At 45.9% G+C, this 24,033-nt stretch overlaps 1 protein-coding gene across 1 annotated transcript in view; it reads right to left on the reverse strand.

Annotated features, from left to right (window-relative positions):
* Window positions 1–24,033, reverse strand: part of FRMD7 (FERM domain containing 7) — a 63,877-nt gene that overhangs the window by 5,924 nt on the left and 33,920 nt on the right. Inside the window, exons 5-8 of the mRNA XM_044268948.1 lie at window positions 20,377–20,491; window positions 17,556–17,703; window positions 16,911–17,006; window positions 14,469–14,632 (exon numbers count right to left, since the gene is read on the reverse strand). Coding sequence (XP_044124883.1) covers window positions 14,469–14,632; window positions 16,911–17,006; window positions 17,556–17,703; window positions 20,377–20,491 — 523 coding nt within the window. The remainder of the gene's footprint in view (window positions 1–14,468; window positions 14,633–16,910; window positions 17,007–17,555; window positions 17,704–20,376; window positions 20,492–24,033) is intronic.

Consider the following 24,033-nt stretch of genomic DNA (forward strand, 5'->3'; position numbering starts at 1 on the left):
CCAAAGGCAGCTTCAAGGAGTTCCCTGGCATGGCACTTCTTCAAACAATGTGCTGACGACAAGACCCGAGTGGTTTGCACGCTGTGCCATCAGAGCCTGAAGCGAGGCATTAACGTTCTGAACCTGAGCACAACCTGCATGACCAGGCACCTGCATGCAAAGCATGAACTGCAGTGGAGTAAACACCTTAAAACCAAGGAAGTCACTCAGGCTCCCCCTGCTACCTCTTCTGCTGCTGCCGCCTCGGCCTATTCTGCTGCTGCCGCCTCGGCCTCTTCCTCCGCCTCTGGAGGAACGTTGGCACCTGCCGCCCAGCAAACAGGGGATGTACCACCAACACCACCACCACCACCTCCGTCACCAAGCGTCTCAACCATGTCACACGCCAGCGTTCAGCTCTCCATCTCACAAACATTTGATAGAAAGCATAAATTCCCACCTAGCCACCCTCGATCCCTGGCCCTGAATGCCAGCATTTCTAAACTACTGGCCTATGAAATGCTGTCATTTAGGCTGGTGGACACAGACAGCTTCAAACAGCTCATGTCGCTTGCTGTCCCACAGTATGTTGTTCCCAGCCGGCACTACTTCTCCAAGAGAGCCGTGCCTTCCCTGCACAACCAAGTATCCGATAAAATCAAGTGTGCACTGCGCAACGCCATCTGTGGCAAGGTCCACCTAACCACAGATACGTGGACCAGTAAGCACGGCCAGGGACGCTATATCTCCCTAACTGCACACTGGGTAAATGTAGTGGCAGCTGGGCCCCAGGCGGAGAGCTGTTTGGCGCACGTCCTTCCGCCGCCAAGGATCGCAGGGCAACATTCTTTGCCTCCTGTTGCCACCTCCTCCTTCTCGGCTTCCTCCTCCTCTTCTTCCACCTGCTCATCCAGTCAGCCACACACCTTCACCACCAACTTCAGCACAGCCCGGGGTAAACGTCAGCAGGCCATTCTGAAACTCATATGTTTGGGGGACAGGCCCCACACCGCACAGGAGTTGTGGCGGGGTATAGAACAACAGACCGACGAGTGGTTGCTGCCGGTGAGCCTCAAGCCCGGCCTGGTGGTGTGTGATAATGGGCGAAATCTCGTTGCAGCTCTGGGACTAGCCAATTTGACGCACATCCCTTGCTTGGCGCATGTGCTGAATTTGGTGGTGCAGAAGTTCATTCACAACTACCCCGACATGTCAGAGCTGCTGCATAAAGTGCGGGCCGTCTGTTCGCGCTTCCGGCGTTCACATCCTGCTGCTGCTCGCCTGTCTGCGCTACAGCGTAACTTCGGCCTTCCCGCTCACCGCCTCATATGCGACGTGCCCACCAGGTGGAACTCCACCTTGCACATGCTGGACAGACTGTGCGAGCAGCAGCAGGCCATAGTGGAGTTTCAGCTGCAGCACGCACGGGTCAGTCGCACTACAGAACAGCACCACTTCACCACCAATGACTGGGCCTCCATGCGAGACCTGTGTGCCCTGTTGCGCTGTTTCGAGTACTCCACCAACATGGCCAGTGGCGATGACACCGTTATCAGCGTTACAATACCACTTCTATGTCTCCTTGAGAAAACACTTAGGGCGATGATGGAAGAGGAGGTGGCCCAGGAGGAGGAGGAGGAGGAGGAAGAGGGGTCATTTTTAGCACTTTCAGGCCAGTCTCTTCGAAGTGACTCAGAGGGAGGTTTTTGGCAACAGCAGAGGCCAGGTACAAATGTGGCCAGCCAGGGCCCACTACTGGAGGACGAGGAGGACGAGGATGAGGAGGAGGTGGAGGAGGATGAGGATGAAGCATGGTCACAGTGGGGTGGCACCCAACGCAGCTCGGGTCCATCACTGGTGCGTGGCTGGGGGGAAAGGCAGGACGATGACGATACGCCTCCCACAGAGGACAGCTTGTCCTTATCCCTGGGCAGCCTGGCACACATGAGCGACTACATGCTGCAGTGCCTGCGCAACGACAGCAGAGTTGCCCACATTTTAACCTGTGCGGACTACTGGGTTGCCACCCTGCTGGATCCACGCTACAAAGACAATGTGCCCACCTTACTTCCTGCACTGGAGCGTGATAGGAAGATGCGCGAGTACAAGCGCACGTTGGTAGACGCGCTACTGAGAGCATTCCCAAATGTCACAGGGGAACAAGTGGAAGCCCAAGGCCAAGGCAGAGGAGGAGCAAGAGGTCGCCAAGGCAGCTGTGTCACGGCCAGCTCCTCTGAGGGCAGGGTTAGCATGGCAGAGATGTGGAAAACTTTTGTCAACACGCCACAGCTAACTGCACCACCACCTGATACGCAACGTGTTAGCAGGAGGCAACATTTCACTAACATGGTGGAACAGTACGTGTGCACACCCCTCCACGTACTGACTGATGGTTCGGCCCCATTCAACTTCTGGGTCTCTAAATTGTCCACGTGGCCAGAGCTAGCCTTTTATGCCTTGGAGGTGCTGGCCTGCCCGGCAGCCAGCGTTTTGTCTGAACGTGTATTCAGCACGGCAGGGGGCGTCATTACAGACAAACGCAGCCGCCTGTCTACAGCCAATGTGGACAAGCTGACGTTCATAAAAATGAACCAGGCATGGATCCCACAGGACCTGTCCGTCCCTTGTCCAGATTAGACATTAACTACCTCCCCATAACCATATATTATTGGACTCCAGGGCACTTCCTCATTCAATCCTATTTTTATTTTCATTTTACCATTATATTGCGATGCTACCCAAAGTTGAATGAACCTCTCCTCTGCCTGTGTGCTAGGCCTAAATATATGCCAATGGACTGTTGCAGTGGTGGCTGACATGAAGCCTGATTCTCTGCTATGACATGCAGACTAATTCTCTGCTGACATGAAGCCAGATTGTCTGTTACGGGACCTCCCTCCTCTGCCTGGGTGCTGGGCCTAAATTTATGACAATGGACTGTTGCAGTGGTGGCTGACGTGAAGCCTCATTCTCTGCTATGACATGCAGACTGATTCTCTGCTGACATGAAGCCAGATCCTCTGTTACGGGACCTCTCTCCTCTGCCTGTGTGTGTGCTGGGCCTAAATATATGCCAATGGACTGTTGCAGTGGTGGCTGACGTGAAGCCTCATTCTCTGCTATGACATGCAGACTAATTCTCTGCTGACATGAAGACAGATTCTCTGTTACGGGACCTCCCTCCTCTGCCTGGGTGCTGGGCCTAAATATATGCCAATGGACTGTTGCAGTGGTGGGTGACGTGAAGCCTCATTCTCTGCTATGACATGCAGACTAATTCTCTGCTGACATGAAGCCAGATTGTCTGTTACGGGACCTCTCTCCTCTGCCTGTGTGTGTGCTGGGCCTAAATATATGCCAATGGACTGTTGCAGTGGTGGCTGACGTGAAGCCTCATTCTCTGCTATGACATGCAGACTAATTCTCTGCTGACATGAAGACAGATTCTCTGTTACGGGACCTCTCTCCTCTGCCTGTGTGTGTGCTGGGCCTAAATATATGCCAATGGACTGTTGCAGTGGTGGCTGACGTGAAGCCTCATTCTCTGCTATGACATGCAGACTAATTCTCTGCTGACATGAAGACAGATTCTCTGTTACGGGACCTCCCTCCTCTGCCTGGGTGCTGGGCCTAAATATATGCCAATGGACTGTTGCAGTGGTGGGTGACGTGAAGCCTGATTCTCTGCTATGACATGCAGACTAATTCTCTGCTGACATGAAGACAGATTCTCTGTTACGGGACCTCTCTCCTCTGCCTGTGTGTGTGCTGGGCCTAAATATATGCCAATGGACTGTTGCAGTGGTGGCTGACGTGAAGCCTCATTCTCTGCTATGACATGCAGACTAATTCTCTGCTGACATGAAGACAGATTCTCTGTTACGGGACCTCCCTCCTCTGCCTGGGTGCTGGGCCTAAATATATGCCAATGGACTGTTGCAGTGGTGGCTGACGTGAAGCCTCATTCTCTGCTATGACATGCAGACTGATTCTCTGCTGACATGAAGCCAGATCGTCTGTTACGGGACCTCTCTGCTCTGCCTGTGTGCTAGGCCTAAATATATGCCAATGGACTGTTGCAGTGGTGGGTGACGTGAAGCCTCATTCTCTGCTATGACATGCAGACTGATTCTCTGCTGTCATGAAGCCAGATTGTCTGTTACGGGACCTCTCTCCTCTGCCTGGGTGCTGGGCCTAAATTTATGACAATGGACTGTTGCAGTGGTGGCTGACGTGAAGCCTGATTCTCTGCTATGACATGCAGACTGATTCTCTGCTGACATGAAGCCAGATCCTCTGTTACGGGACCTCTCTCCTCTGCCTGTGTGTGTGCTGGGCCTAAATATATGACAATGGACTGTTGCAGTGGTGGCTGACGTGAAGCCTCATTCTCTGCTATGACATGCAGACTGATTCTCTGCTGACATGAAGCCAGATTCTCTGTTACGGGACCTCTCTCCTCTGCCTGTGTGTGTGCTGGGCCTAAATATATGCCAATGGACTGTTGCAGTGGTGGCTGACGTGAAGCCTCATTCTCTGCTATGACATGCAGACTAATTCTCTGCTGACATGAAGACAGATTCTCTGTTACGGGACCTCCCTCCTCTGCCTGGGTGCTGGGCCTAAATATATGCCAATGGACTGTTGCAGTGGTGGCTGACGTGAAGCCTCATTCTCTGCTATGACATGCAGACTAATTCTCTGCTGACATGAAGACAGATTCTCTGTTACGGGACCTCTCTCCTCTGCCTGGGTGCCGGGGCCTAAATATCTGAGAATGGACTGTTCCAGTGGTGGGTGACGGGAAGCCAGATTCTCTGCTATGGAACCTCTCTCCAATTGATTTTGGTTAATTTTTATTTATTTAATTTTTAATTTAATTAATTTCCCTATCCACATTTGTTTGCAGGGGATTTACCTACATGTTGCTGCCTTTTGCAGCCCTCTAGCTCTTTCCTGGGCTGTTTTACAGCCTTTTTAGTGCCGAAAAGTTCGGGTCCCCATTGACTTCAATGGGGTTCGGGTTCGGGACGAAGTTCGGATCGGGTTCGGATCCCGAACCCGAACATTTCCGGGATGTTCGGCCGAACTTCTCGAACCCGAACATCCAGGTGTTCGCTCAACTCTATTAGAGACTATATTTTTTAAAGTGATTGAATAAAGTTTATGCTTTTAAGTAGTAATAAGTAGTGCCCCTACAGGGATTTTCGGTCTTGTGACCGGTGGAATATTGAGACTTCCGGTTCCGGCGCTGCCATGTGAAGTAGCAGCGTTCGGAGCTCCCTCTTACCGCCGGCTCTGCAGATCATTTTGTGGTGCGGGGAGACGACTGAAACCCCCGAGGGACGTGAGGCGGACATTGTTTACCAGCTCCTGGATGTCGATGGACCGCTATATCCTGCAAAGTGGTCAGAAACCCACAGGTGCGCAACAGCCAGCCTCTCAGGATGCGGCAAAGATGGCGGACAGCCAGCCGCTGCTGTTTCATGAGGAGAGCTCCCAGAACTTCCAGGGTGCTGTGACTCTAATGGGAAGCCCTGACCTTCTAGATTACAAAAAGCTGGCCATAGAAGTGGCGCTGCGCATTATGCCGGACATCCAAAAGACATTGGAGACCACCATAATGGCCTCTTTTAATTCTCTGAGAGAGGAGGTCAGCCAGACCAGCCTTCAAGTAGAAACAAATTGGGAACTCTGACTCAGTTATTCAATCGCAACAGCATGCTCTGGATTACTTGCGCTCCAAGGTTGATGACCTAGAGAATAGGTCCCGCCGCAATAACCTGAGGGTGGTGGGACTACCTGAATCTATCAAACAACCAGAGCTCCTGGACTTATGTGAACGAGAACTGCCAGAAGCCCTTGGTCTAACCCTAAGTTCACACCTGAGCGTTTTACAGCGCGTTCAAACGCGCTGTAAAACGCTCAACACATGAAAACCAATGCTTCCCTATGGGAATGGTTCTCACCTGGGCGTGTACACAGCGCGTATGATCGAGCTGTAAAACGCCCGACGCATAATCAAGTACTTGAGCTTCTTTGGGGCGTTTTGACGCGAGTTTGTGGCCATAGGACACTGCAGTCAATCACACAAACGCGCGTTTACTATTACAAAAAACACGCGACAAAAACGCGCGTAAAACGCACGTTTGAGAAACGCTCAGGTGTGAAAGCAGGGTAAATTTTTTATGCAGGGTGGAACGCACCCACAGGGTAGGCCCAGACAAAGTCCTGACCAAGGATACTATTGCAACGTCTCCTCGCAATGGAGATGGACAACCGCGCCAAGTTATATTTAAGCTCTTGGACTTTAATGATAAGGTGGCCATGCTTCGCAGCTTTCGCATGAGGCAGCACCCGATCACTCTTAGAGGCCACAGAATTTTGCGGACTTGAGGACTTGATGTTGTGAAAAAAACATAAGGCTTTTAGCCCTATTTGCACCAAGCTTTATTGTCAGAACATTCGCTTTCAACTTCTTTTTCCGGCGGTGCTGAAGATTCACCGCGCCCAGGGAAGCATAGTTACTTTTTGATCCCCCCTCTGAGGCGGAAGAGGCCATCAGCAGGATTCTTGACTCTGAGCTACATGATGTTGCCCTCTCTCCTCAACGGCCTTCACCAAGGTTGTCAGTGGAACCCATGGATCGTCGGCAGAGAGGCAGCTCACGGAACGGCTCGGGAAGGCGTTCCACAAGCAAAAGATGAAGCGGCCAGGACTTAAGTAGGAGTAAACCTGGGGGACTACTGCATTAATCTCCAGGCTGTGGTGGTAGCACACTAACCCGAGTGTGCCTCATTTCTCATGATGTTTACAGGGGATATATTCTTGTTTGTAGTCAGGAGTTTTTTTCTAGTCTACATGGGCTAGATAATCTATCCTCACTAGTTGTTATTATTAGGCAGTGTATTAGGGAGTTCCGCCAAGGCAGAAAAAAAGTCAACACCCAGATTTAGGGTAGGCAAACGTCATCTAGCCTTGGTGCCTGGCGGGTATCACCTGCAGTATTTACAGGCAGTGTTTCTGTCAGTTGCTTTGTGTATTGTGTCCTCCCCACCTTTTTCCCTACTCACCCGTTGCTCTCTGCCCGGGGATCCGTGGTCACTAGAGCTATAATGAAGATTATTTCCTGGAACATCAAGGGACTGCGCTCACCACAGAAACGTTCCAAAATTTGGCAACATGTAAAACGTTTGCAGCCTGACATAGTTCTCCTTCAGGAGACTCATCTTGATGAAAAGGATTTTTTTTTTTAGATTAAAGAAGTTTTGGGTGGGCTCTGTTTATAGATCCTCGGCCAGAGAGCACAGGGCAGGAGTGCTTACACTGCTCCACAAGCACTTTTCAAGATCGGTGATCTCGGAATCTCATGATAGTGACGGTAGATGGCATAGGTTGCTGGTTGAATTTGAAGGAGCTTCATATAGTATTTATAATGTCTATGCCCCTAATGATAACACTCTTTTTTATGCTCTTCTAGAGAACAGACTGCACGCAGACAGGACTCCTAATAGGATTGTGGGGGGTGACTTTAACTCAGTTGCCTCTGTTCTGGAAGACCGGAAAAGAGCTAAGAGGGCTAAGGGTGTGATGAGACTCTGACAGGGTCTTACAACCTTTTTTGGCCTCCACGGGCCTACATGATACCTGGCGTTCCCTACACCCTGATGATAGGGAATATACGTACTTTTCCCATGCACACAATGTCTGGTCTCAAATAGATTACCTTTTTGTGTCTTCACATATGTTCCCTAGAGTAGTCTCCTCCGAGATCCATGAGCTACTCATCTTTGATCACTAACCTATTTCCATATATTTGCAGAATACATACCCAAGAGGGACTGATTTTTTTTGTGGCGTTTTCCTTAGTTTCTGGCCAAGGATGACAACTTCAAAGATATTCTGCGAGGTTGGTGGCTGGAGTTCCAGGGGGATAATCCTCGGGGTGCATCAGATGTTTCGATCCACTGGGAAACTGCTAAAGCGGTCTTAAGAGGTCGGATAATCAGTTATGTAAGTAACTTGCGCAAAGTGGTTGCCCAGCAATATCAGGAAGCTAGCACAGCTCTCCGACTAGCGTACACTCATTTTCTTCGGACGGCCACGGCCCAGCGCAAACATATATGGCTGGCAGCTAGAAGTCATTTTGAATTGTTGGTTGATAGACGGAAGGTCATGTATCGCTCAGAGTACCAGACTGATCTTTTCCAATTTGGGAACAATTCGGGCAAAATGTTAGCGAATTTGACCAGGTGTAGAAGGGTTCCCGCGGTCATTACGTCATTAAGGGAGGAGTTTCGTATACGAACCCTAAACTGATCAACGAACTGCTAGGAAAGTATTATGAGCGGCTCTATCGGGACACTCCAGGAGTGGGGGGGAAGAGGGTAAACATTTTTTTAGCCACGATCAAGATCCCGTCCTTGACGGCAGAACAGCAGGGGATCCTAAACGCCAAAATATCTGCTGAGGAGATTCTGTACACTATACATTCTTTGCATAATGGGAAAGCACCAGGCCCTGATGGGTTTTCAGGAGAGTTTTATAAGGTGTTACAAGACCATCTTGCCCCCACCCTAGTTGAATACTTTAATCGCCTATTGTGTACGGGTAATTTTCCTGCCCATGTTAATGTGGCTTACATTAAACTGATACTGAAGCCTAAAAGGATCCGCAGGACCCGGGTTCCTATCGCCCGATCTCACTCATCAATCAGGATCTTAAGATTTTGACCAAGATCTTGACTGATAGACTGAGCCTCCTGATGCCCACCCTGATGGGTCCCTCGCAAGTGTGCTTTATAAAGAGTCGTTTGTGGGTGGCAAATATTAGAAAGGTGATAGCAACCTTGGATTGGGTTCGGCGTCGCCCCCAACCAGACACAGCCCCTATTTTGTTGGCTCTAGATGCAGAAAAAGCTTTTTACTCGCTTCGATGGGACTGGCTGGGGGCGGTGCTGGACAGATTCAGGATTTTGGGGGATATCCACTCCTCCTTACAGGGGCTTTATGCAAGCCCTGCTGCACGAATCCATACGGGAGGGTTTCTATCCCATATTTTTCCCCTTCAGAGAGCAACTAGACAGGGGTGCCCGCTCTCCCCTCTCCATTTCGACTTGGCTATTGAACCCCTGGCCAGATTCCTAGAGGACTCTGAGCTTTACTCGGGAATCACAGTAGGTAAAAAGGAGGTCAAACTGGCTTTATACGCCGACGACTTATTGCTCTTTATGTCTAACCTTCAGCAGCATCTGGGCCCCTTGATGGATCTCCTCCACCGTTTTGGGTCTTTCTCGAGATACAAAATAAATTCCTCTAAGAGTGAGGTCCTACAGTTACACACTACAAATCCCCCTTATCTTTGGATTTCACATTTATTTCCCCCCACAACTGTAAAACGACATATCACCTACCTGGGGTTGAAGATCGGTAGCCTCCCTGGTTCATTATATCAGTTAAACTACCCACCCGTTATTGTGAAAATAAGATCTGAACTGAAAAGATGGCATTCGCTTTCCTTATCCCTTCTAGGTAGGTGCCAGATCATCAAAATGATGAGCGTCTCTAAATTACTCTATCCCCTCCAAAGACTCCCGATACTATTAAAACATGCTGATGTAACTGCTTTAAATAGAGCGTTTACCACCTTTTTGTGATCTGGCCGACGACCCCGCATCTCTCTTTCAAAACTCATGCTCTGGAAACCAGAGGGAGGGGTGAAATTCCCGAACATTAGAGGGTACAATCTCTCCTGCCTTTTGAGACACATTTCTGATTGGGTATACCACACATACCATTTTTCTAATAGGGAGCTGGAGCAAAATCTAGTGGGCCCCATGGAATTTAGTGTCATGCCTCCACTCAAATCTGGCCTCGCTTCCCAGTGACATCAAAACCTCAATTTTGATAAGAGACACAATGGGAGCCTGGAAGGCAATAAGGAAAACATTTGGCCTGTCCCATTCGATCTCTACGGACGTGTGAATGAACCCTTAAATTGACAGTCCCGCTTTCCCTTTAGCTCAAAGCGCAGAAAAAAGTTTGTGCCATTTGTTATATTAAAGTGATTATCACATTTTGGGCTAAAAATTATTTTTTCAATGGGCCTTTATTAAAAATATTGAGCTGTTCTGTCACAAAGGTTTAACTGTTTTTCTAGCTGTGTGATTGGTACTTTCACTTTCACTTTGTGCTGTCATCTAATAACCCTTATCTCTAAATTACTAAAAGGTCATGAACACATATTTAAAGGGGTTGTCCGGGTATGTCAGAGCTGAACCCGGACATACCTCCATTTTACCCCCGGTAGCCCCCCTGACTTGAGCATCAGAGCAGTTCATGCTCCGATGCTCTCCTTTGCCCTGCACTTGCGCAGGGCGAAGGCAGTTTTTGGAGATCCAGTGACGTATCGGGCTCTCCATGGGGCTGCCAGGAAGCCCGGTGACGTCACCAGCACTGATGGGCGGGATTTAGTGCTGCCCTAGCCAGTAAAACTGCTAGGGCAGAGCTAAAGCCCGCCCATCAGGGTCGGTGACGTCACCGAACACACTGCTCGGCGGAGGTTTACGCCTGGCAGTGTGTTATTAAAAATAAAAGAGACCTTGCCCTGCGCGATTTAGCGCAGGGCAAGGGAGCGCATCGGAGCATGAGATGCTCCGATGCTAGCCTCAGGGGGGCTGCCTGGGTGAAAAGAAGGGTATGTCCGGGTTCAGCTCTGAACCCGGACAACCCCTTTAAGCCACATTTATATCGGTAAGATAAGAACTGAGCAAAATTACATTGGAAGGTAACCAGTCGCAGCTCAGCACCAACTATACTCAAAAATAGCAAAATGCCTATTCCTCAAAATTACGCAGTTAATTATTATGATTTATTCTTATTGTGTATTCTGCCTAATGTAATTTACAGTTTTGTGTTCATGATAGCGGAGGAGTACGGTGGGGAGTAAAGAAACTCTAGCTTTATGTTCCAAAATGAAGGGATGTTATACCATTAATCAGCACCAGTGGTGGCCCCATTTTTTATTTCAATGGGGTCCTTCTGCTTTATACAGTATAAGCCCCTATATCAGGTAGTGAGTGTATATATATATATATATATATATATATATATATATATACACATACAGGGAGTGCAGAATTATTAGGCAAGTTGTATTTTTGAGGATTAATTTTATTATTGAACAACAACCATGTTCTCAATGAACCCAAAAAACTCATTAATATCAAAGCTGAATATTTTTGGAAGTAGTTTTTAGTTTGTTTTTAGTTTTAGCTATTTTAGGGGGATATCTGTGTGTGCAGGTGACTATTACTGTGCATAATTATTAGGCAACTTAACAAAAAACAAATATATACCCATTTCAATTATTTATTTTTACCAGTGAAACCAATATAACATCTCAACATTCACAAATATACATTTCTGACATTCAAAAACAAAACAAAAACAAATCAGTGACCAATATAGCCACCTTTCTTTGCAAGGACATTCAAAAGCCTGCCATCCATGGATTCTGTCAGTGTTTTGATCTGTTCACCATCAACATTGCGTGCAGCAGCAACCACAGCCTCCCAGACACTGTTCAGAGAGGTGTACTGTTTTCCCTCCTTGTAAATCTCACATTTGATGATGGACCACAGGTTCTCAATGGGGTTCAGATCAGGTGAACAAGGAGGCCATGTCATTAGATTTTCTTCTTTTATACCCTTTCTTGCCAGCCACGCTGTGGAGTACTTGGACGCGTGTGATGGAGCATTGTCCTGCATGAAAATCATGTTTTTCTTGAAGGATGCAGACTTCTTCCTGTACCACTGCTTGAAGAAGGTGTCTTCCAGAAACTGGCAGTAGGACTGGGAGTTGAGCTTGACTCCATCCTCAACCCGAAAAGGCCCCACAAGCTCATCTTTGATGATACCAGCCCAAACCAGTACTCCACCTCCACCTTGCTGGCGTCTGAGTCGGACTGGAGCTCTCTGCCCTTTACCAATCCAGCCACGGGCCCATCCATCTGGCCCATCAAGACTCACTCTCATTTCATCAGTCCATAAAACCTTAGAAAAATCAGTCTTGAGATATTTCTTGGCCCAGTCTTGACGTTTCAGCTTGTGTGTCTTGTTCAGTGGTGGTAGTCTTTCAGCTTTTCTTACCTTGGCCATGTCTCTGAGTATTGCACACCTTGTGCTTTTGGGCACTCCAGTGATGTTGCAGCTCTGAAATATGGCCAAACTGGTGGCAAGTGGCATCTTGGCAGCTGCACGCTTGACTTTTCTCAGTTCATGGGCAGTTATTTTGCGCCTTGGTTTTTCCACACGCTTCTTGCGACCCTGTTGACTATTTTGAATGAAACGCTTGATTGTTCGATGATCACGCTTCAGAAGCTTTGCAGTTTTATGAGTGCTGCATCCCTCTGCAAGATATCTCACTATTTTTGACTTTTCTGAGCCTGTCAAGTCCTTCTTTTGACCCATTTTGCCAAAGGAAAGGATAATAATAATTATGCACACCTGATATAGGGTGTTGATGTCATTAGACCACACCCCTTCTCATTACAGAGATGCACATCACCTAATATGCTTAATTGGTAGTAGGCTTTCGAGCCTATACAGCTTGGAGTAAGACAACATGCATAAAGAGGATGATGTGGTCAAAATACTCATTTGCCTAATAATTCTGCACTCCCTGTATACAGTACAGACCAAAAGTTTGGACACACCTTCTCATTCAAAGAGTTTTCTTTATTTTCATGACTATGAAAATTGTAGATTCACACTGAAGGCATCAAAACTATGAATTAACACATGTGGAATTATATACATAACAAATAAGTGTGAAACAACTGAAAATATGTCATATTCTAGGTTCTTCAAAGTAGCCACCTTTTGCTTTGCACACTCTTGACATTCTCTTGATGAGCTTCAAGAGGTAGTCACCTGAAATGGTTTTCACTTTACAGGTGTGCCCTGTCAGGTTTAATAAGTGGGATTTCTTGCCTTATAAATGGGGTTGGGACCATCAGTTGCGTTGTGGAGAAGTCAGGTGGATACACAGCTGATTGTCCTACTGTTAGAATTTGTATTATGGCAAGAAAAAAAACAGCTAATAAAGAAAAACGAGTGGCCATCATTATTTTAAGAAATGAAGGTCAGTCAGTCTGAAAAATTGGGAAAACTTTGAAAGTGTCCCCAAGTGCAGTCACAAAAAACATCAAGCGCTACAAAGAAACTGGCTCACATGTGGACCGCCCCAGGAAAGGAAGACCAAGAGTCACCTCTGCTGCGGAGGATAAGTTCATCCGAGTCACCAGCCTCAGAAATCGCAGGTTAACAGCAGCTCAGATTAGAGACCAGGTCAATGCCACACAGAGTTCTAGCAGCAGACACCTCTCTAGAACAACTGTTAAGAGGAGACTGTGTGAATCAGGCCTTTGTGGTAGAATATCTGCTAGTAAACCACTGCTAAGGACAGGCAACAAGCAGAAGAGACTTGTTTGGGCTAAAGAACACAAGGAATGGACATTAGACGAGCGGAAATTTGTGCTTTGGTCTGATGAGTCCAAATTTGAGATCTTTGGTTCCAACCACCGTGTCTTTGTGCGACACAGAAAAGGTGAATGGATGGACTCTACATGCCTGGTTCCCACCGTGAAGCATGGAGGAGGAGGGGTGATGGTGTGGGGGTGCTTTGCTGGTGACACTATTGGGGATTTATTCAAAATTGAAGGCATACTGAACCAGCATGGCTACCACAGCATCTTGCAGCACTCTTGGCATTCTCTTGATGAGCTTCAAGAGGTAGTCACCTGAAATGGTTTTAACTTCACAGGTGTGCCCTGTCAGGTTTAATAAGTGGGATTTCTTGCCTTATAAATGGGGTTGGGACCATCAGTTGCTATTCCATCCGGTTTGCGTTTAGTTGGACCATCATTTATTTTTCAACAGGACAATGACCCAAAACACACCTCCAGGCTGTGTAAGGGCTATTTTACCATGAAGGAGAGTGATGGGGTGCTGCGCCAGATCACCTGGCCTCCACAGTCACTGGACCTGAACCCAATCAAGATGGTTTGGGGTGAGCTGGACCGCAGAGTGAAGGCAAAAGGACCAACAAGTGCTAAGCATCTCTGGGAACTCCTTCAGGTGACTACCTCTTGAAGCTCATCAAGAGAATGCCAAGAGTGTGCAAAGCAGTAATCAAAGCAAAAGGTGGCTACTTTGAAGAACCTAGAATATGACATATTTTCAGTTGTTTCACACTTTTTTGTTATGTATATAATTCCACATGTGTTAATTCATAGTTTTGATGCCTTCAGTGTGAATCTACAATTTTACAATTTTCATAGTCATGAAAATAAAGAAAACTCTTTAAATGAGAAGGTGTGTCCAAACTTTTGGTCTGTACTGTGTATATATATATATATATATATATATATATATAGTGTGGAAAACACCTCTCAGGAAATAAGTCTCAATAAACTTAAACAATTCTTACCTGTATCTGAAGTTTGAGCCTTTACTACAGAGGAATGGTTTGGGCTTACATTTGGGTTCTTCAGATAGACGGAAGAAGGCATGATACTCAACACAAGTCTTCCAAAAAGCTTTACAGGCATCTCGACTTACCATAGTGAACTCTAAGGTGTCTTTACACAAGGTCTGCACAAGACAAAAAATGAAGACATAATCACAGACAATTAATTTCTGCTAAATTTACGGAAAGATTTTTATTAAAAAAAAATGTTATCAAAAATAAGTTGCCCTCAGCCTCACCCACTTTATAACATTTCTATGTCTCAAAAAGTGGAACTGGTGCTTCAAAAATATGGTTCTCATCCTGAACCCTATATTTCTCGATGTAGACAACAGCCAAAAGTACACTGATAAATCTTCTGATTCACTTTACAAAGCTGTCTGCCTACAGCTAGAGCTAGGGGGAGCTCAGTGTATAGGAAATTATACAGCTACTTTTCTGCAATGGGAGCTGTAATCATCTCTTTGAACTGCGCTCCGCCTAGTGGTGGCTGCATAAAAATGTTTTCACATAGGGGACAGAAGAAGGAGTTCAGCCAGGATGCTGCTCCATAGGGGCTGATAGCAGTTGCGTGGTCTGCTTCCATTGAAGGTAGGCCACTGGGTACAATTTTCCTAAACTTAATAAATTACATTTCAAACCCTCATAATAAAAGGTTAAAATAATGGAACCTAAACTGAAAAAAATATTCAGGCTTATTAAAACAAAATAAATCAGTAAAATTAGAACTAATTGAAAATATTGAAGACAATAGGAATGAAAACGTTTTATTTTAGAAACATAGAAAAACAGCAGAGACCCCGGGCGAATGTATGCGATTAGCCATATGGCTGATCACTTACATTTAACCCCTCAGATGCCGTGGGCAAATGTGACCACAGCATCTGAGCGGTGCGGAGATGCGAAACCTGTTATATGCCTGTGACGGGACAGAGCCTTAAGCATGCTCCGATATCCATCACTGTTATATACCAATACACACCAGCAGATGGCAGCATTGTATTGGCATATAGTAAATCGTGTGTTCTATGATGGCAAGTTATAGTCGCCCAGGATGACTTAAAAAAAAGTTTTTACAAATATAAAAAAACTAAAGTTGAAATCACCCCCTTCGCCCGATAGAAAGATAAACAATAGAAAAAAATCATTACAGGCATTGCCAAGTTCAAAATAAGCTGCCATTTTTTGTCACTTCACCTCTCAAAAAAACCTAATAAAAAGTGATTAAAAAGTCACACACACTTCAAAATGGTTTAATTGACAGATCTCCCCACAAAACAATGAGCCCTCACACCACTACAAATACTTAAATACAAAAAAGTTTTGGGTGTCAGAATATGGCGATGAAAAGAAAAAAAATAAAACACAAGAAAAATTGTACAAGTGTACTATCATTGTAATCATACTGATCTGGAGAATGAATGTAATAGGTAAATTTTACCTCATAGGAAACATCATAAAAAAGAAGACAAACTGCGTTCATTTCCAGCTCCCACTACATCATATGCAATATTAAATAGTGTCATTAGAAAGTACAACTTGTCCCTCAAAAACCATGCCTTCATACGGTTATGTAAATGGAAAAATAAAAAAAGTTATAGCTCTGGGTGTGAAAAAGAAAAACTGAAAAATCGCAAGGTCCTCTAAGGCCTCGTTCACACTTCAGTGTTTGGTCAGTGATTTCCATCAGTGATTTGTGAGCCAAAACCAGGTGCAGCTCTAAACATAGAACAGGAGCAGATCTTTCCCTTCTACCTCATGTCTATGGAGGCTCCACTTCTGGTTTTGGCTCACAAATCACTGATGGAAATCACTGACCAAACACTGAAGTGTGAACTAGGCCTAAGGGTTAAAGGGCTAGGCCCCACCCCTTGGTGCACTGAATCCCATATTGGCCTAAATAGTTTGTCTTCTCTCATGACGAATGCTCCAACTGATTTTAACAAGTCAGTTATCATTTTGATCAGAAGGATCAACCCTACGAGGCAGTATGCTTAGTTTAAAAGGGTTGATTCTGCGGACATACGCTCTTTACATCATTTTTATTATAAGCACGCTTTTGCATTTTTGTTTTTATGTGAGTATCCATATTAAAATGTTTTAGTTTTTGTACTGGCCACTAGAACAGACACAACAGGCTAAAAGTTTCTTACTTGGCATACTTGTCAGCGTTGCTGTATAGACTGAGGCAGAATGAGCAGAGTCATCTCATTTTCATTAGAGAAAGTGGGCAAGATCATGACAGACTGTCGGCAGTACAACAGAGCCAACATTCATGTCAGTTTCCATCATTATACTGATTATACAGGAGGGACCTGTATGTATCCAAGTTTTGGATAAAAACATAATGCATATAATGAATGAAACTAAAATTACACATATGAGACATTTCATTTAACTCACATCAATATGTGGATGAAGTTTGATCAGGAAATTTTTCCTTTTGAAGCTCAGCTTCCTAATAGTGGCCCAGTTAAAGGTATTAATCTTGGTGTTTCCCTGTAATGTAAAAAAATGGTTGAGAAATGCTTTTTACGTAAAATATACAATGTTATAAGTATCCCAAGTATTCTCTGCTACTGGTGGACCATTCATGGTCAGGGCTGTTTCGTAGAAATCACAAAAATACAGTACAATGGATGTGAATGGGCTTTAGAAAACCTCCATTCAGTCACAGTGGAAACAGTCCATACAGATTTTAGAGCACTTTGCAAATTTTGGTATCCGGCCACCCTGGGGCAACCAGAGTGAAGTGCAATATTGTTCCCCGACTGAAGGTGAGACACTTTAAAACGTTATTCATCTGAAGATACCATTGGTACCAGTTTAGGGAAAAGACTACGCCCTTCTTGCGTAAACAAATACAACAGGGAATCTAAGCACAAGGACTAACACTCTGGAATGTCATGTAGATAGAGATGGGTCGGTTTTTTGCAGAAATTTTTGGAATTTAAAATAAAACTTTTGACATAAACGTTGAGTTGTCCTTTGTCAGCACTGCTTACCATTGGACTTGCGTGTGATTTTAATTATTTTTTAACCACTTACCCGTAAAACCAGAACACCCAAATGAGCCACCGCAAGGGTGATCTGCATATTCTCTCCATCAATAGCCTGATGAGGTCGTATGCCATACATGTCCAACTTCCGTGCGATGTCCAGTAGCTGCATATCCGATTCTGCTGGAGATTTTCCCCTGTAATGCAAAAGCTTTGTTATTTAATGAAAGCCTTCAATACGCTCCTTTTCCAAACTTTGATATCTTTGAGAAGAAGCCTGACTGCAACAGTAATGATCATTGTATACTATATCATGCAGATCTTCAAGATGAAGAGAATTCTTACCATCAGCAGCCTATGATCAACACAGGAGAGGAGACTTTGTACAGATATGTCCTTATTGAATAGTGGGTAGGTAAGGCTGACCAGTAGGGAACAGCTTGCTGGAGTTCTCTGGATCCGACATTAATGGATACTGCTACCTGTCTACCTGAGTAAAATGGGATCAGGCACCGCACACCGTGGTTCGTGTCCGACCGATTCCCTGCATTCTCTGCCAAAACTGACGGCCGGATCACCCTGATGTAGATGTGAAACTAGTCTAGGGGTATAGGACTTTTGCCGTTCTATTAACATAAGCAGGGTCGGACTGGGGTTCCTTGGGCCCACAGGAGAAAATTATTCTCGAGTCCCAATCCCTATATCATCATTAAGACTCCAAAGGCAGCCAAATAGTTTTTTTTCTCCTGGATCTTTAGAGCACATTATAGTATCAGACTGCCTTGGCCCACTGGAGGATCCTCTGGTGGGCTAGTCCAACCCTGAACATAACATGTTTCAAGGGTCAATCAACCACATTCAAGTTGCTAAGTGCTCATTTAAAGTACCGTTCATACGGCCCAGTGCAAAGTGAAGAGGGGATGAATGATAATTATTACGATTGCTCCTTCCCCATTCACTTTGCATATTGTGGGCAGCACATCCACTGTTTACCATGTTCCAGCACCAGAGCTACTCGGAAACAGCTAATCAGCGGGGGTCCAGGTGTTAGACTGGCTGACTTGTTATATGTTCACTTGGCAGCTGAAGACATCTGTGTTGGTCCCATGTTCATATGTACCCACATTGCTGAGAAAAATGATGTTTTAGTATATGCAAATGAGCCTCTAGGAGCAACGGGGGTGTTCTGCCAGATTTCTATAGTTTGCCGAAAGTCTATAGCGGAAGTGACGTGGTGCGCTGCGCAAGCGCACAAGCGTACTTCAGCGAAGCATTCCTGCTGCCTCCACTGGAGTAGTTCGCACACCGCGCGTGCGCAGACTTAAGGTTATAGCTTTCTTAAAGTGACAATCATCTCCATTAATCTACATGAATTTGTACCCTCGCGTGCTCGCTTCGCTCGCCACGCATCGGGCTCGGCCTCGCTGCGCTCGGCATTTGGTAAAACTAACTCTATGCCGCCATTGATAGTAAAGAAGGAAACGGATGGTAAAGAAAGAGATGGGTAGTCTCTTTCTTTACCATCCATTTCCTTCTTTACTATCAATGGCGGCATAGAGCTAGTTTTACTAAATGCCGAGCGCAGCGAGGCCGAGCCCGATGCGTGGCGAGCGAAGCGAGCCCGCGAGGGTACAAATTCATGTAGATGCTGTATTTTATTGGAGGTGACTGTCACTTTAAGGCCATGATTCGGATGATTTGTGGAAGTGCGCTTGTGCGCTTGCGCAGCGCACCACGTCACTTCCGCTATAGACTTTCGGCAAGCTATAGAAATCTGGCAGAACAGGGGCGTTCTCTGTAGGCAGTGTAAACATCATCACACTTAGTCATGTCAATAAGAGTGCAGAGGGTATAGCAGTTGCAGAGAAAGTAGAACCTCTAGGTGTAATGGCAACGCCGCCGTTTCTCCTAGAGGCTCATTTGCATTTATTAAAACATCATTTTCTCAGCAATGCCGGTACATATGAAACATGGGACCAACACAGATGTCTTCAGCTGCCAAGAGCACATGTAACAGGTCTGCCAGATTCATAGGTACAAATCTGCTGACAGATGTCCTTTAAGACATGGCCAAAACACATACATTGGAAATCATATTGGGGAAATATGTTGGGAAGATGAGAAGTGAAGATTTGCCTCCAGAAGCGTTCAATTTCATTTAAACTTCTTCCGGAATCGCTCAAATAACTAAAAGTTTATTGCTTAGGCTGGAGCCTGGAAGGCTGAGCCACTAACTTACCTAGTAGGATTCATAGCTGAAATATAAGAATTTAACAAAGACCAACATATTGGCCAAGATCTTATGAACAGATAACGTGGGAATGACTCCTCATGGAGCTTTCTTGAATCACTAATGAAGCTACAGTTGAAGTCAGCAAGGAGGGTGGGGGGCAACATGGTATGGACCACTATTGTTAACAATCACCTACATGGACCTGTTTGGATTGAAAATAATTCTCAAAACAATGGATTTCTGTTTCTTGTACTAGAGGTCATCAGTAATATTCAAGACCTTGATATAAGATGCAAGACAAGATACAATGGTCCATTACATGCATGGAAAACTACAAGAGCATTCAAATACGACTGGCCTGGGCCGACATACAAGACCACAAGACAAAGGGAGTCATTTATCAAACTGGTGTGAAGTAGAACTGGCTTAGTAGACAATAGCAACCAATCAGATTCCACCTTTCATTTTGAACGGATCCTTTGGAAAATGAAAGGAGGAATCTGATTGGTTTCTATGGGCAACTAAGCCAGTTGTACTCTACACCAGTTTGATAAATGAACCCCAGTTTTGCATTCACTGAAAGATTTGATCAATTTTTCTCATGCCATTTGGAATTGACTTTAACAAAGTTACTTACACATGGCGCTGGTAATACTTGAGGATCTTGTTGTCCAGATATTCCTGATTTGGTAGGTATTGATTCTGTTCCACATGTTTTCTAGCTGTCTCTTCCTCATAATCACCCAACTCAGCTACAATAAAAAAAAAAAAAATCTTTAGTTCTTTATAACTCTCCGTAGTTTATATGGCCCCACAAGAGTTAATATAGTACTCCAGAATAGGGAACTGCAAAAGAGTAAATTGTAATGTTAAGTCAAATATTCTGATTTACTGTATTTGTATACCCAATAGTATTATATATATAGGTTAGGGTTAATACCTTCACTCAACCCCCTTAGATTGAAAGGAGATGGACTTGGGTCCGCTGCCTGCATAGGAAGAGGAGTTGTTCTGTGCTAGCGGAGGAAGAGAAAGGACCCGCATGTGCTTACTCCTCAGAATTTGTCCAGAATTGCCGGGCTCATTTGACTATAATGGGATCTGGACGGAAACTGTCTTGTTCCCTTTATGGTCCGGCAGTTAACCGCTGCATTCGGCTATTCTGGATACTGTGAACTCTGTCAGGCTGTTCCTCTGCCGGAGCAGGTAAATGGAGATGTTAAACCAGCGTTAGAGGTGATGGTATTTACATATATACATACATGGGTGGTCAGTACAAAGAACTGAAACAGGATTTATTAATGGGGTTATGCAAAACTAAACTTTTTCTAACAGACCTCTTCAGAGTGCCTGGACCTGTGGTGGGGTTTATACTTACCTGGTCCCCACTGCTGGATTCTGGCTGCATCACCCTATGGCTGCCTCTGCAGCTCCTGTTTCTGGTAGTTAACATCCTGGTGACCTTTCACCCGTATGGCACATGACCAGGGGCGTAGCTATAGGCTCATGGGCCCTGGTGCAAGAGTTCATTTTGGGGCCCCCTACCCTCAATACCGTTTCCTAACACCACCAGACCCCTGCACGCCCAACATGCCCACCACACAGCTTCACCTCCTCCACGTCCGGCCCCTACAACTCTGCCAGACAGGAGCGGCACCACTCCATCTCCTGGCTGCGCCTGCATGCACACACGCTCTGCCTTTGCCCCCACCCTATGTGTACTTAATTAGCCGCCGGCGCCGCCCGCAGCTCACAGGTATTGTAAATCACTCCGGGCTTTTACTCTGTTTCTCCTGGGGAGGCCCGTGGGCAGTGTTCCATCTAAGCCTTGGCAGCTGCTGAGCGGGGTTAGCTCAGAGCTGGGCACAGCACCATCGAAGGTGGGCGATAGGAAAACCTAAGATAATTGTCACATCAAAGAGCATATTGTGTAACCCCTGCACTATTCTGTATAATACAGTATAATACCTGCACCATGCTGTGTAATATACAGTATAATCCCTGCACCATGCTGTGTAATATACAGTATAATCCCTGCACCATGCTGTACTGAATACATTATAATCCCTGCACCATGACGTACAATATATAGTATAGTTCATACACCATGCTATACAATATACAGTATAACCCCTACACCATGCTGTGTAATATACATTATAATCCCTACATCATGCTGTACAATATACAGTATAATCCCTGCACTATGCCGTATAATATACATTATAATCCCTGCACTACTGTACACTATATATTATAATCCCTGTACCATGCTGTACAGTATACATTATAATCCCTGCACCATGCTGTAAAATATACATTATAAGGGTACCTTCACACTTGCGTTGTTTGATTCCGGCAGGCAGTTCCGTTGCCTGAACTGACTGCCTGATCAGGCAAAATGTATGCAAACGGATGTCATTTTTTCTGACTGATCAGGCATTTTTCAGACTGATCAGGATCCTGATCAGTCAGAAAAATGCCTGATCAGTCAGAAAAATGCATTGCAATACCGGATCCGTTTTTCCGGTGTCATCAGGCAAAACGGATCCGTTTTTTTTGTTTTTTTCATTTTTAAAGGTCTGCGCATGCGCAGACCGGAAGGACGGATCCGGCATTCCGGTATTTTGAATGCCGGATCCGGCACTAATACATTCCTATGGAAAAAAATGCCGGATCCGTCATTCAGGCAAGTCTTCAGTTTTTTTCGCCGGAGATAAAACCGTAGCATGCTACGGTTTTCTCTTTTGCCTGATCAGTCAAAACGACTGAACTGAAGACATCCTGATGCAAACTGAACGGATTACTCTCCATTCAGAATGCATGGGGATATGCCTGATCAGTTATTTTCCGGTATAGAGCCCCTGTGACGGAACTCTATGCCGGAAAATAAAAACGCAAGTGTGAAAGTAGCCTAATAATCCATACACCATACAGTAAAATAAGCTGGGCACAGCACCATCGAAGGTGGGCGATAGGAAAACCTAAGATAATTGTCACATCAAAGAGCATATTGTGTAACCCCTGCACTATTCTGTATAAGGCCTCATGCACACCACCGTTGTGTGCATCCGTGGCCGTTGTGCCGTTTTCCGTTTTTTTTCACGGACCCATTGACTTTCAATGGGTCCGTGGAAAAATCGGAAAATGCACCGTTTGGCAGCCGCATCCGTGAGCCGTGTTTCCTGGCCGTGAAAAAAATATGACCTGTCCTATTTTTTTCACGGCCAACGGTTCACGGGCCCATTCAAGTCAATGGGTCCGTGAAAGAACACGGATGCACACAAGATTGGCATCCGTGTCCGTGATCCGTGGCCGTAGGTTTTAGTTTCATACAGACGGATCCGAAGATCCGTCTGCATAAAAGCTTTTTCAGAGCTGAGTTTTCACTTCGTGAAAACTCAGATCCGACAGTATATTCTAACACAGAGGCGTTCCCATGGTGATGGGACGCTTCTAGTTAGAATACACTACAAACTGTGTACAAGACTGCCCCCTGCTGCCTGGCAGCACCCGATCTCTTACAGGGGGATATGATAGTACAATTAACCCCATCAGGTGCGGCACCTGAAGGGGTTAATTGTACTATCATATCCCCCTGTAAGAGATCAGGGCTGCCAGGCAGCAGGGGGCAGACCCCCCCCCCCCCTCCCCAGTTTGAATATCATTGTGCGGCCCCCCCCTCCCCTGTTGTTAACTCGTTGGTGGCCAGTGTGCGCACCCCCCTCCCTCCCTCTATTGTTTTAATACATTGGGGCCAGTGTGCGCGCGCCCCCCCAACCCCCCCCTCCCTCCCTCTATTGTTTTAATACATTGGGGCCAGTGTGCGCACCCCCCCAACCCTGCACACTGGCCCCAATGCTATTATTACAATAGAGGGAGGGAGGGAGGGGGGTGCGCACACTGGCCACCAACGAGTTAACAACAGGGGAGGGGGGGCCCACTGGCCACCAATGAGTTAAAAACAGGGGGGGGGGTCTGCCCCCTGCTGCCTGGCAGCACCTGCCAGGCAGCAGGGGACAGTCATGTACACAGTTTTTTTGTATATTCTAACCTGAAGCGTCTCCATCACCATGGGAACGCCTCTGTGTTAGAATATACTGTCGGAAATGAGTTTCACGATGTAGATCATATCCGACAGTATATTCTAACATAGAGGCGTTCCCATGGTGATGGGGACGCTACAAGTTAAAATATACCATCGGATTGGAGAAAACTCCAATCCGATGGTATAACAGAACTCCAGACTTTACATTGAAAGTCAATGGGGACGGATCCGTTTGAAATGGCACCA

This window comes from Bufo gargarizans, chromosome 9, assembly GCF_014858855.1.
Source record: "Bufo gargarizans isolate SCDJY-AF-19 chromosome 9, ASM1485885v1, whole genome shotgun sequence".
Taxonomy (NCBI): Eukaryota; Metazoa; Chordata; class Amphibia; order Anura; family Bufonidae; genus Bufo; species Bufo gargarizans.